The 14,500-nt window shown below is 41.8% G+C and overlaps 1 protein-coding gene across 6 annotated transcripts in view; it reads right to left on the bottom strand.

Moving 5' to 3' along the window:
- NTF3 (neurotrophin 3) overlaps positions 1-14,500 on the bottom strand; it is a 45,340-nt gene that overhangs the window by 12,850 nt on the left and 17,990 nt on the right. For 4 of the 6 annotated variants that reach the window (XM_039318800.1, XM_039318801.1, XM_039318799.1 and 1 more), the window contains exon 2: positions 1,246-1,454. The exons of the other annotated variants lie outside the window; for them this stretch is intronic. In XM_039318800.1, the coding sequence (XP_039174734.1) occupies positions 1,246-1,311 (66 nt within the window). In that variant the 5' untranslated portion in view covers positions 1,312-1,454. The remainder of the gene's footprint in view (positions 1-1,245; positions 1,455-14,500) is intronic. 6 annotated transcript variants of the gene reach the window in all.

Genomic DNA, 14,500 nt, shown 5'->3' with positions numbered 1-14,500 from the left:
TTCATTTAAAGACAGTCAAAGTTGTGATGGACTCAAGAAAAGTGATTTATTGCCTGTATTCACCATTTGTCTCGTTTAGTCTAAAGAAAAGACGAAATAGGGGCGACATGATAGCAGTATTCCGGTATTTGAGGGGCCGCCACTAAGAAGAGGGGGTCAAACTATTCTCCAAAGCACCAGAGGGGAGAATGAAAAACAGTGGTTGGAAACTGATCAAAGAGAGAAGCAACCTAGAACTAAGGAGAAATTTCCAGACAGGGAGGACAATTAACCAGTGGAACAGCTTGCCACCAGAAATCGTGGGCGCTTCATCACTGGAGATTTTAAAGAACAGACTGGACATTCACCTGTCTGGGATGGTATACGTTCTCCTGCTTGAGCAGGGGGCTGGACTAGAAGACCTCCAAGGTCCCTTCCAGCTCTATTCTATTCTAAACCTATCACCATTGCACCGACCCCGTGCCATGTGATAATAGTTGGACTACTTTCCAACCGACTCACATTTATGACCGGTTGCAGGAAACAGCAACCACGTGATTGCAATTTTGCAAAGCTGTTTTTGCTGATGTTTGGCCAACAATGCCCCTTGGCAAAAGCAGGATTTCCCTTAATGGCTGCAGTGATTTGTTTACTGACTGCCCTAAACATTGTCATAAAATCAGGGTCCCACTCGACTTGGGATGGCCACAACGAGGACAGGAAGTCCACTTCTACTTATAATAATAGAACAGAGCTGGAAGGGACCTTGAAGGTCTTCTAGTCCAGCCCCCTGCTCAAGCAGGAGAACCTACGCCATCTCAGACAGGCAAATGTCCAGTCTCTTCTTAAAACCCTCCAGTGATGTCTGAAATGGTACAGCTGGCTGAGGAATTCTGGGAGTTGAAGTCCACGAGTCATAAAAGAGCCAAGTTTGACTACCCCTGGATAGACTCTCTTGCTTGGGCCGGGAGTTGGACTAGATGGCCTCCAGGGTCCCTTCCAGCTCTGTTCTTTTATCTTCTAGGGGGGCCACAAAATGTCGGGAAAATATCAGAAGGCAGGCAGACAAGGGGTGGGGGTTCCCCCAAATCCCACGAGCACCTGAGTAGAACCATCCAGCCAAGGTTTTTTTCTTTCGTTCTCTACTTGGCTGTTTCTTTCTCCTTACAAGATGGAGAGTTTATTTTATCTTATTGTGGGTTTTTTTCCTCCCCGTTTCCATTGTGGGTATAAAATCAGCTTCTTTTTAAAGCTGGGCTCTCTTACCTTGCAGGCAGTGGCTGGTGGGTGTCGGTCCCTTCTCTGACCCTTAAGAAAATGCCTCTCATGCATTTGGTTGGGAGACTTTAGCCCCCTCCGCCTCCAGGTAACTCTGCCGCATTGAGGGGTCAGCGAAGAGTTCCCGAAAGCAGGAGAGGAAGAGGAGGTGGAGGAGGAGATGAAGAACAGAGCCTGGAGCAGCCGAGTCTGAATTCCTAAAAGGAATAAAGAAAGCCCACTGAGAATTTGGGTGGAGCCCTCCTCACCCCCAAACTCCAAAGCAAATTCATTTCCCTTTAACTCCTTCACAGATGGGGTGTTTGAGTGTTGCGGTAGAGAAAGGCGGAATATAAATTCTCTGTCGGATCAAGATAGGGTATAGGGTCTCCTGCCTGAGCAGGGGGTTGGACTAGATGACCTCCAAGGTCTCTTCCAACATCATCATCATCATCATTTGTTAAGAAGTCCATCAGTTGAAAAGAAATAGGACACCATGGCCTTCACATCCACACCCAGCATGCTCGCGGTATCCCTAAATACTTTTGCTACTTCCCCATTTGCATTTCTTCTCTAGTAGCTTCGGCTCTACAACGCTTTCCTTCCATCTTAACAAAAAAAATAATTGGAGCCACCTGGTAGGCTGAAATATTAGTTTGTGTTCAAAAAACTGGTGGTGGTTTGACCTTTTTCTGACTCCATCTGCCCTCTGACCAGGATCACAAAGAGAAGCCCTGTTCTGTCTCTCTGTTTATCTATGTATCTATCATCTATCCATCCATCCTACCTAAGTATCATCTATCTATCTATTCATCTATCTATCTATTCATCTATCTATTCATCTATCTATCTATCTATCTATCTATCTATCTATCTATCTATCTATCTATCTTCTATTTATCCATCAGTCTGTCTATCTATCCAGGGCTTTTTTTGTCATAGAACGCCCAGAACGGAGTTCCGGCATCTATCTATCTGTCTATCCTACCTATCTACATATTATCTATCTATCTATCTATCTATCTATCTATCTATCTATCTATCTATCTATCTATCTATCTATTTGTCTATCTATCTATCTATCTGTCTGTCTGTCTGTCTAACCTACCTACATACATATCATATCTATCTATCTATCTATCTTTCTTCTATTTATCCATCAGTCTGTCTATCTATCTGTCTATCCTACCTACCTACATATCATCTATCTATCTATCTATCTATCTATCTATCTATCTAACTATATACATCTATCTATCATTAGCTATTTACCCACCCATCCATTCATCCATCATCTCTCAAATTTCTATACTGCTCATCACACTTACATGCCTCTGAGCAGTTTACAGTAAAATAATATAAAAGCTATAGATAAAAACAAGTTAAAAACCAGATATAAAATAGTTAAGAGGAACATTTAGAAAGTTAAACAGGCAGAGGGAGCACCGTCCGTCCCCCAAATACCCCCTAGGTTGGATATTTCCCCCCACCTCCCGAGGCCAACTGGCAGAGCCAGACCTTAACACTTTTCTGGTAAGGCGCTCTGCTTAAATTCATTTCGGTGTGTATAGAATCGCAATTTGGAATGGCTGTGCCAGCTTCCAAAACAGCAGGTTCACATCTGAGTTCTCTTTCAGAAATTAGACAAAGTCCAGTGCCAAATTTCTCATGCTAACAATTGAGAACCCAACTGTGGATTCAGATGACCGAGACCACACACCTTCCGCTCAAGATATTCATGATACATCCTATATAAAACCCTTCTGGGTGACAGTCAGAATCCTGCTCAGTGACCTCAAGTCAAAGACATCCACTGTGTTTTTTAAGTGCCCCTGTGGGGCCAACCCTGATCAGTCCCCATCAGAACCAGGAAGGCATGTAGGATATCTTCTAAGAGCATGTCCTGAGGACACGCAAAAGACTCCCAAATTGTGTCCCAGACTTCTTGCGGCACAACAGTTCCTTCATGTCAAACGGTAACATAGTTAGGAAAGTACAAGGACGAGGTTTTTGCTACTTCCAACTTGGAAAGGCATGCAAAACAGCTATCCAAAGTCTTGTAAAATATGATTGCTATTAACCCTGGGTTATGTAATGCTTCCCTTTTTTTAAAAAAAAAAAGTCTGGAATTCCACAGCCTGCTTTCCAGATAGCAGCAATAAATCCAGATGTTTGCTTTCTCCAAATGGAGAGGCAGGTCATGTTAGAACTTCTCAGCCACATAGGAGAAGTCCCAGCACAAATACCTGCTCAAACCAGAATGTGGTTAAGGTCGTCCCCATCTAGCTGAGGTCATAGAAAGAGCATCATAAAAGGTGTAGAGACAGTCCGACTTGCAGCCCCTTTGTTTAGTGACCAATCAAAATGACAATGGCACCGAAAAAACTGACATGACTGTTAATAATAATAATAATAATAATAATAATAATAATAATAATAATAATAATAATAAGAAGAAGAAGAAGAAGAAGAAGAAGAAGAAGAAGAAGAAGAAGAAGAAGAAGAAGAAGAAGAAGAAGAAGAAGATGAAGAAGAAGAAGAAATAACAAAATACAAAGACCTACAAATAGAAATAGAAAGACTGTGGCAAAAGCAAGCAAGGGTGGTACCAATAGTCATAGACGCCTTGGGTGCAATCCCAAAACAACTGGAGCACCACTTGAACACCATTGGCATTGACAAACTCACCATTAGTCAATTGCAAAAGGCGGCCTTACTAGGAACTGCTTCCATCCTGCGACAATACCTGTAATACCATCAAACATCCAAAAGTTGGAAGGTACCTTGGAGGTCATCTAGTCCAACCCCCTGCTCAGGCAGGAAACCCTATACCATTTCAGACAAATGGTTGTCTAAAAACTTCCAGTGTTGGAGCAGTCACAGCTTCTGGAGGCAGGTTGTTCCACTGGTTAATTGTTCTAACTCTCAGGAATTTAGAACGAGAGAAATAGGTTGAAAAATGTGCACGGAGAGAAAAAGGCAGTTGCAATAGTCAAAAAGAGAGGAGGAGGAGGAGGAGGAGGAGAAGAGATAAGATCAAAACCGGCACGGAAACGCAGAGTGAGCCTAATGGGAATTTTAAAAAAAATAGTTTGGGAAATGGGAAAAGAGCGTTAAATAAGGAACTCCCAGCAGAGGGACTGGAATTAAAAATAAAAGCAAGGAACTCATTTGGGAAGAGACAGATGGAAAGGAATGGAGTGAATAGTTGAGAGATTTATGCAATAGTAGGGTCAGAAATGCCCCCCATGGGTTCAAAGAGGCCATGATAGTGGCTGGAATTGGGTGTGTCTAGTTTAATGAAAAGGAGGACCAGGGGGTGACATGATAGCAGCCTTCCAGTATCTCAGGGGCTGCCCCAAAGAAGAGGGAGTCAAGCTCTTCTCCAAAGCACTTGAAGGCAGGACAAGAAGCAACGGATGGAAACTCACCAAGGAGAGAAGCAACCTGGAACTAAGGAGAAACTTCCTGACAGTGAGGACAATTAACCAGTGGAACTACCTGCCTCCAGAAGCTGTGAATGCTCCAACACTGGAAATTTTTAAGGAGAGACTGGACAGCCAATTGTCTGAAATGGTAGAAAGTTTCCTGTCTAAGCAGGGGGTTGGACTAGATGACCTCCAAGGTCCCTTCCAACTTTATTATTATTGAGGATCATCGCACAGTCAGCCAGATGTTCAGACTGGATTTGGCATTTTCTGTACCTATCGAGTCCTTACCCAGGACCTGGGATAGGCAGATGGGGATGTTTGATGGTATTACAGATATCGTCGCAGGATGGAAGCAGTTCCTAGTAAGGCAGCCTTTTGCAATTGACTAATAGCGAATTTGTCAATGCCAATTCTGTTCAAGTGGTGCTCCAGTTGTTTTGGGATTGCACCCAAGGCGCCTATGACTATTGGTACTATCCTTGCTTGCTTTTGCCACAGTCTTTCTATTTCTATTTGTAGGTCTTTGTATTTTGTTATCTTCTCCAGTTCTTTCTCGTCTATTCTGCTGTCTCCAGGCACTGCCACGTCCACTCTCCAGACTTTTTTGTCTTTCTTATCGACAATTGTTAAGTCTGGGGTGTTATGTTGCAGGTGCTTGTCTGTTTGAATTCTGAAGTCCCAGAGCAGTTTCATTTTATCATTTTCTATGACTTTCTCTATTTTATGATCCCACCAGTTTTTGCTTACAGGCAAATGATATTTTTTGCAGATCTTCCAATGCACCATTGTTGCTACTTTGTCATGCCACTATTTGTAGTCAGTCTGTGCAATCTTCTTGTAACAGCTTACCAGGTGGTCCACTGTTTCTTCAGCTTCTTTGCATAGGCGGCACTTACTGTCTGTTGCTGTCTTCTCAATTTTGACTTTATATGCATTTGTCCTTAAGGCTTGGTCTTGTGCAGCCAGAATTAGTCCCTCGGTCTCTTTCTTCAATTTTCTTGCTCTTAGCCATTGCCAGGTCTTGTTATTATCTGCTTTCCCAGCTATTTTTTTAATGTATTGGCCATGTAGTGCTTTGTCTTCCCATTCCTCTATTCTGTTCTTCATTTGGTCTTTCTTGTAGGCCAGTTTGGTCTCTCCAGTAGTTAGTAAGCCTTCCTGATATACTAATTTCAGTGCATCTTCATCATTGTTCTTCAGATATTCTTCCAAAGCCATTTTTTCTTCTTCAACCATCTGATGTACTTGTAGCATTCCACGCCCACCTATTTGCCGTGGTAGATAAAGTCTATCAATGTCACTGCGTGGATGAAGGGCATGATTCATTGTCATTATTTTTCGGGTCTGCCTATCCATTGCTTTTAGTTCTGCTTGAGTCCAGTCCACTATTCCAGCTGTGTACCTAATGACTGGGATTGCCCAGGTGTTGATTGCCTTTATGGTATTTCCTCCACTGAGTTTGGACTTTAAGATCTTCTTCACTCTCTTGATGTATTCACCTCTAATCTTTTTCTTGACTTCAGTGTGCTTGATGTTGTCAGCTTGAAGGATACCCAAGTATTTGTAGTACTCTTCCTCATCCAGACTCTTAATGTTATTTTCATGGGGCATCTTGATTCCTTCAGTTTTCACTACTTTTCCTTCTTTGATAGTTTATTATTATTGGTGTGAGAACATTGCAAAAAACAATTCTACCGATACGAATGGGGGAGCTGAAAAAACATTCAGAGCTGAGTGTAATTGCTCGTGGATTGATTGTGGGAACTGTTCTGTTTGTGTGAAAGTGCCCGAGAATCAGAGTAACGCAGTGTTTCTCCATCTGGACTTCAACTCCCAGAATTCCTCTGCCTGAAGCGGTATATAAGACTAAGGGCTATTGCTATTGCTGTAACACATGCCAGCTGCCAAGTGCCCAAATTTGGTTACCTGACCACAGGGAGGCTACAATTTTGTGAAAAACAGCCATAAGTTCCCTTTTTTGATGCCGCTGAAACGTTGGTCACTAAATGGATAGCTGTAAGGCAAGGACGACCTCTACTTTATTATCCCCATTTCACTTTTGCTATTTTTAAGCGGAACTGGTTGACTTTTATTTTTGGCCTGTTTTTCATTGTCCATCTTCAACAGCGTCTGGGTGAACTTTTGTTTTAAAGGGGATAATTTATCTATTCTTATTTTAGCTGTCCTCTTTAGAGTCCTCTCTCGGGCGGGGAGGGGGGGGCTGCCCAAATTTAGCTTGCAGATAGGGAAGCAGCGTGACTGACTGCTCCCATCACATCCAAAGAAGCCAACGGCCACATTTCTTTGTTCAGAATCAGCTCTGTCAAGAAAGCTAACGGAAAAGTGGGCTCTCTAGCCTTCTATAAATAAAATTTAAAAAAAAACAAGATTGTGGTCAAAGTTAACAGACTGTACACCAGACTTTCACGGGATACTGTACAAATTCCGAAGCTGACGTGCCTCAAAGAGAACATAACTTTTGCACGGGGACATATCCAAACGGTTACGATGGGCATAAATTCTCAGGAAGCTGCTCTTGAATGTGGATTGTTTTATGGAGCGAAAGAGTCGCAGGTATTATCCCTCAGATAAAATCTTAACACATAGCAGGGACTAGCAAGGGGACTGTGGTTTCTCATTGAGGCAACAAAGTCAATATTTATGCTCAAGTCTAATAAAAGGTGTAGAAAGTATAAGTCAATCTTCCACAGCATTGCTGTCTTGGTACGTCATCACAAACAGCTCTTGAAGTCCTTCTAACATCCTAGAACTGCATCCCCAGAGGACTAGATGCAGCTGGAACAAAAAAAAAATAAACTTTTCCTTGCACCAAAAAAAAAAAAAAAAAGAGTGGAATAAATGAAAAACTCTTACAGGAGATCCTCATGACTTTGGGGCTGTTTCCCTCCTAAAGCTTGCCGATATTCCCACATCTGTAGATTTCTTTGCAGTAATGGGAGAAGGAAAAGCTATGGCAAATCTAGACAGCATACTAAAAAGCAGAGACATCACCCTGCCAACAAAAGTGCGTAGAGTCAAGGCCATGTTTTTCCCACTCGCAATGTATGGCTGTGAAAGTTGGACCATAAGAAAGGCTGAGCGCCAAAGAATGGAGGACTTTGAACTCTGGGGCTGGAGAAGACTCCTGCGAGTCCCCTGGACTGCAAGGTGACCCAACTGGCCAGTCCTAGAGGAGATCAACCCCAACTGCTCTTTAGAGGGCCAGATCCTGAAGTTGAAACTCAAGGACTTTGGCCACCTAATTAAAGGAAGGACTCCCTGGAGAAGAGCCTGATGCTGGGAGAGATGGAGGGCAAGAGAAGAACGGGACCACAAAGAATGAGGTGGCTGGATGGAGTCACTGAAGCAGGAGGCGTGAGCTTCAATGGACTCCAGAAGATGGTAGAGGACAGGAAGGCCTGGAGGAACGTGTCCGATGGATCGGACACGACTTTGCAACTAACAACAACAAGTGGGAGAAGATGCTTAAAAATAACTCTGTTGAACACCTCTTTCATTTATCCTGTTTGTGAAGATAGGAGAGATGGATTAAAGAGGAGGGAGCACAACGAACACTACAATAAGATCTCTGGCATGGAGTAAGACTTGGTTACTTTGTCTGGGAGAATCTGTGGATGCAACTGTCTATGGAGAGTCTCAGTCATCCAGGTCTTGGTTGTCCCAAATATGCTTTTTCAGGAGGCCCCACACCCATTTGCACCACTCAGGTGACCCTGAGGACACAGAGATAAACCTCCAAGTGGCCTCAACGACTCTCTGAAAGAAGGCAAATGACCAGGTTTTCTGCAAGGAGTATAAATCCTTCCACTCCCTACCATCCAGTCAGAGCTGAAGAAGCTTCTGGGATGAGAAGAGAAACATCTTCAAGGAAAAACAAGAAAGTCCAGTTGGGATAGCGATGCAACGGAGATCTCCTTACATGGTGAGAAAGAGGACAGAGAAGAGCAACAAAGACGATTAGGGGACTGGAGGCTAAAACACAAACAACCGTTCCAATAATTGGGTACATCTAGTAGTCTAATGAAAAGGAGGATGAGGGGTGACATGATAGCAGTCTTCCCATATCTGAGGGGCTCTTTTAAAGATGAAGGGGTCAAACTATTTTCCAAAGCAGCAAAACAATGGATGGAAACTAAGCAAGGAGAGAAGCAACCTAGAATTAAGGAGAAATTTCCTAATGGTGAGAGCAATCATCCAAGCTTGCCTCCAGAAGTCATGGGTGCTCCATCGCTGGAGGCTTTTAAAAGGAGACTGGAAAGACACTCATCTGAAATGGTATAGGGAGTTGGGACTAGGAGACCAACTCTTATTATTCTATGTTCTACGTCAGGGGTCTTCAAACTTGGCCACTTGAAGACTTGTGGACTTCAACTCCCAGAATTCCTCAGCCAGCCAGGGAGCTGGAATAGGCAGATGTGGGTGTTTGAATTGATGGTATTACAGATCTCGTCGCAGGATGGAAGCGGTTCTTAGTAAGGCCGCCTTTTGCAACTGACTAATGGTGAGTTTGTCAATGCCGATGATGATGTCCAAGTGGTGTTCAAGTTGTTTTGGGATTGCACCCAAGGAGCCTATGACTATTGGTACTACATTATTATTATTATTACTATTACTATTACTACTACTACTACTACTACTACTATTACGATGATGAGATCATTGCACAGCCAGATGTTCAGACTGGATTTGGCATTTTGTCTACCTATCGAGTCCTTACCCAGGCATAGGCAGATGTGGATGTTTGATGGTATTACAGATCTCGTCGCAGGATAATAAGGGCCTTTTGCAAGACTAATTTGTCAATGCCGATGATGATGTCCAAGTGGTGTTCAAGTTGTTTTGGGATTGCACCCAAGGAGCCTATGACTATTGGTACTACATTATTATTATTATTACTATTACTATTACTACTACTACTACTACTACTACTATTACGATGATGATGGATCATTGCACAGCCAGATGTTCAGACTGGATTTGGCATTTTGTCTACCTATCGAGTCCTTACCCAGGACCTGGGATAGGCAGATGTGGATGTTTGATGGTATTACAGATCTCGTCGCAGGATGAAAGCAGTTCCTAGTAAGGCCGCCTTTTGCAATTGACTAATGGCAAGTTGGTCAATGCCGATGATGATGTCCAAGTGGTGTTCAAGTTGTTTTGGGATTGCACCCAAGGAGCCTATTACTATTGGTACTACATTATTATTATTATTATTATTATTATTATTATTATTATTATTATTATTATTACCTACCAATGCAGAAACAAACCTAATGGAGCAAACAAATACAGCATGGGATATTCTTTCTCTACTTGTCTCCAGAACTGTAGTTTCCTCTTACAATTAACCTAATCCCCCCCCCCCAAGGATTCTGAAAGACTTAATGGAAGATAATAATAATAATAACAACAACAACAACAACAACAACAACAATAAAGCTGGAAGGGACCTTGGAGGTCATCTAGTCCAACCCCCTACTCAGTGCAGGAAACCCTATACCATTTCAGACAAATGGCTGTCCAGTCTCTTCTTAAATGCTACAGGTAATCCTCAAATTACAACCGTTCGTTTACTGACTGTTCAAAGTTACAACCACATTGGAAAAAAAGCGACTTTGGGACTGTTTTTTCACCCTTACGAAACGTTGCAGCACCCCCATAGTCACACGATCAAAGTTCGGACACTTGGCAACGGACTCACATTTATGATCCCCCTTTTGTAACCTTTTGACAAGCAAAGGCAACACAACTGGGTTACTAACTTCACATGCAGCGATCCACTTAACAATGGCGATGAAACTGGTTGCAAAATTGTAAAGAAATGACTACAGTGCCACAACTGGAAGCTGTGTGTGTGTGTGTGTGTGTGTGTGTGTGTGTGTGTGTGTGTGTGTAAAAATCAATAACACTTCTCCCACACAATAACTCAAGAGAAACATAAAATATTTCACAGGCACTGTATAATCCCATCCACGATTTCTTTTTTAACTAATAAATGAATAAATGGAGCAATAAACACCGGTGATGCTGTGATGCAGAAGAGCATCCTATCCTACGGCACAGCCGTGTGAAATAACTCAAAAGCTCCGGAAAGGGATAGACAGCGTTCTTCGAAACATTTCAAAAGCAAGGTTGGAACTGAAACTTGGTTTGCAAAATTAGGAATTGTCCAAGAACGCGCAAATGCCAGCTGCAGCGGTTCGCTTAAACCCCTGTGGCAAGAAATGGGACAACAATTTTGCTTAGAAGATAACCTTTATTGTCCTTTTTTTTACTGTGGGCACAATGGCACACATCAAAAATGAAATTTAGTTGTCCGCTCTCAAAGTAAAACACATACATGACACACACCTAAACATTCTATGAACAACATATGTATAGACCCACACCCCTCCATATACGTAGCAAATAAATATTAAATACTGTCCATCCTGAATATATAACGGAAGGAGGAAGCTTGAGAGTTCGCAAGGTTAATGCTGTATGGAATGAAACTCTGGCTGAATCTGAATGTTCTGCTACGGATACCACGAAGCCCCCCCCCCCCAGAAGGTAACACGGAAAACAGGTTGTAGAGAGGGTGTGTATTGTCCCAGACAATCTTGTGGACCCTGCTCAAGCAGCGCTTCTGTGCTATGTCCTGGATGGAAGGGAGGGAGCTGCCAATCATCTTTTCTGCTGTCCTCACCACTCTCTGCACCGCCTTCCTGTCTGAAGCAGGGATGCTTCCAAACCAAACTGTGATGCTGTATGACAGGATATTCTCGATCGTCCCCCTGTAGAAAGTGGTCAGGACAGGAGAAGGAAGATGTGCTTTTCTCATGCGACGCAGAAAATGCAGGCGATTCTGTGCCCGCTTCACCAGTGTCTCACTGTTGAGCCACCAAATCAACCTCCTCGTTAGCTGCACACCCAGGAATTTGATGCTGGTAACCATCTTGTGATCAGGTAGTGAGAACAACCTGAAAGGAGTGAGGAACATCCAGATCTGGAAGAACAATCCTCCCAGGAAGAGGGGGACAATGATTCTGAATAGCCAGCCTGGAAAAAGAGCTATTTAGCTGTGAGAGTTGGACCAAAAAAAACAACAACAACAGAGCTATCCAGCAAACCAAGTTCAGAAAGAGTAGAAATTTTCTGATCTTGCGGGCAGAAGTTCATACCCCAAAACCTACAAACGGAGTGAAGTGCTGGGTAGCAGCAGAAACTGGAGGAACCCCAAGAAAATATGATTATCTCCAGCTACAAGTTGGGCTGAAAACCAGAATCTACAAGGCAGTGTGTCTTTTTGGTTGGCAGGAGGTTGCAACAAGCCGCAACTGAAAGAAATTGAGATCCACAGCCAAGCTGGAGGATTTTCTCCAGGCTCCAATCCAGAGGAATGATCTTCAAACTGAAAGTTGATGGAGACGGGCCTCTGCAGAAGAAGTAATCATACTAAATACGTAACTTATTACCTGCACAAAGACCTCAACATCTCCTTCCCAGCAATCAACACCCAAGATAAGCAAAACTGACATTGACATTAGATGAACAATCAAGAAGCAAACAATATCCATTCCAGGAACTAGGCAACACGAATAACAATCAAACAGTAAACAACAGAATAGAATAGAATAGAATAGAATAGAATAGAATAGAATAGAATAGAATAGAATAGAATAGAGGAGAGGACAGGAGGGTAGAATAAGAAATAGAAATAGAAATAGAAATAGAAATAGAGGAGAGGAGAGGAGAGGAGAGGAGAGGAGGGTAGAATAAGAAATAGAGTATAGAGTAGAGTAGAGTAGAGTAGAGTAGAGTAGAGTAGAGTAGAGTAGAGTAAAAAATAGAATAGAATAGAATAGAATAGAATAGAATAGAATAGAATAGAATAGAATAGAATAGAATAGAATAGAATAGAATAGAATAGAATAGAATAGAGTTGGAAGGGACCTTGGAGGTCTTCTAGTCCAACCCCCTGCTCAAATACAAGACCGTATACCAAATCAGACAAATGGCTGTCCAGTCTCTTCTTAAAAACTTCCCGTGTTGGAGCATTCACAACTTCTAGAGGCAAAGAGTTCCACTGATTGACTGTTCTCACTGTCAGGGAATTTCTCCTTCACGAGGCCACTGGACTTTCTTGTTTTTCTTTGAGTGCCAGAGCTGAAGAAGCTTCTTGGATGAGAAGCGAAACGTCTTCAAAGAAAAAAAACAAGGACGTCCAGTGGCCTCGTGGAAAAAAAAGCATCTCTGGGATAATCAGGGAATTTCACTTTGGTGAAAACAGACCGAAGTGAACACAGGGGACCTGCGTAGGCCAGCCACCTTCATTCCGGTGTAGCTTCTTAAAAAAAAAAAAATCAAAAGAGGTGGTTGAGGAAAAATGAACAATCTTCCTTCAAAACAAATCCTTGTTTCACCAGCCTCCGAAAAGTTTACTTCAAATGGAAGGGTGGGGCAGGTCTGCTAAACAATTTACAGATTGGCTCGAAAACCCATTGAAAAGGGTCCCGTTGGGGTACGCCCAAGTCTCTAGAAACAGACCAAAAAGACAGCCAGAATTAGCCGCTCAAGTTCAAAATCTAGCATGGTTCATGAATTTACGAATTGCTGGAAGAGCAAAAAGTGATCTTAAGAATAAGGAAAATTCAGAACGCTTAGACAGATCCAAGACCACCTACTCGGATAGATGCACACAGGCTCATAAAGACACATGACTAAGAAAATATGACACAGAGGCAGAACAAAAAAATTACGATAAAGGGGTTGCAAAATGTTGAAGGAACAATTATAGTGCCACAATAGGAAGCATGACTGGGGGGGTGGGGGGAATCAATAAAATTTCTCCCACCCAATAACTCAAGAGAAACATAAAATGTTTTGTAGACACTGCATAGTCACATCAATGATTTGAAAGAAATTAATACATTATGTAATAAATACTGGTGATGCTGTCATGCGGAAGGAGCACGCTGTCCTATGGGACAGCTGTGTAAAATAACTCAAAAGCCCAGGAAAGAAATACAGCGTTCCTCAAAACAGTTCGAAAGCAAAGTTTGAATTGAAACCTTCTTTTTAAAATTAGGAATTGTCCAACACTTAAACGTCAGTATCATAATCTTTTATGATGTACACTGACAGTTACAAGGATCATTCTGGCTGAATATTGGAAGAAAAACTCTTTGATAACAAAATTAGACTAGGAAATCAAATTGCATGCAACAAATGGCAAAATTAACACCTATTCTATTCTATTCTATTCCATTCCATTCTATTCTATTCCATTTCATTCCATTCTATATTTTCTATTCTACTCTAGTCTACTTTAATTCTATTCCATTCCATTCCATATTCTCTACTCTACTCTACTCTAATTCTATTCCATTCCATTCCATATTTTCTATTCTATTCTATTCTATTCCATTTCATTCCATTCTATATTTTCTATTCTACTCTAGTCTACTTTAATTCTATTCCATTCCATTCCATATTCTCTACTCTACTCTACTCTAATTCTATTCCATTCCATTCCATATTTTCTATTCTATTCTATTCTATTCCATTTCATTCCATTCTATATTTTCTATTCTACTCTACTCTACTTTAATTCTATTCCATTCCATTCCATATTCTCTACTCTACTCTAATTCTATTCCATTCCATTCCATATTTTCTATTCTATTCTATTCTATTCTATTCTATTCTATTCTATTCTATTCTATTCTATTCTATTCTATTCTATTCTCTATTCCGTTCCATTCCATTCCATTCTATTCTATATTCTATTCCATTCTGTTCTGTTCTGTTCTAATACTATTCTATTC

The sequence above is a fragment of the Crotalus tigris genome, unplaced genomic scaffold (genome assembly GCF_016545835.1).
Source record: "Crotalus tigris isolate CLP2741 ecotype Arizona unplaced genomic scaffold, ASM1654583v1 scf7180000021561.349155, whole genome shotgun sequence".
NCBI classification, from domain to species: Eukaryota; Metazoa; Chordata; class Lepidosauria; order Squamata; family Viperidae; genus Crotalus; species Crotalus tigris.
This window is presented reverse-complemented; position numbering and strand designations above follow the sequence as displayed.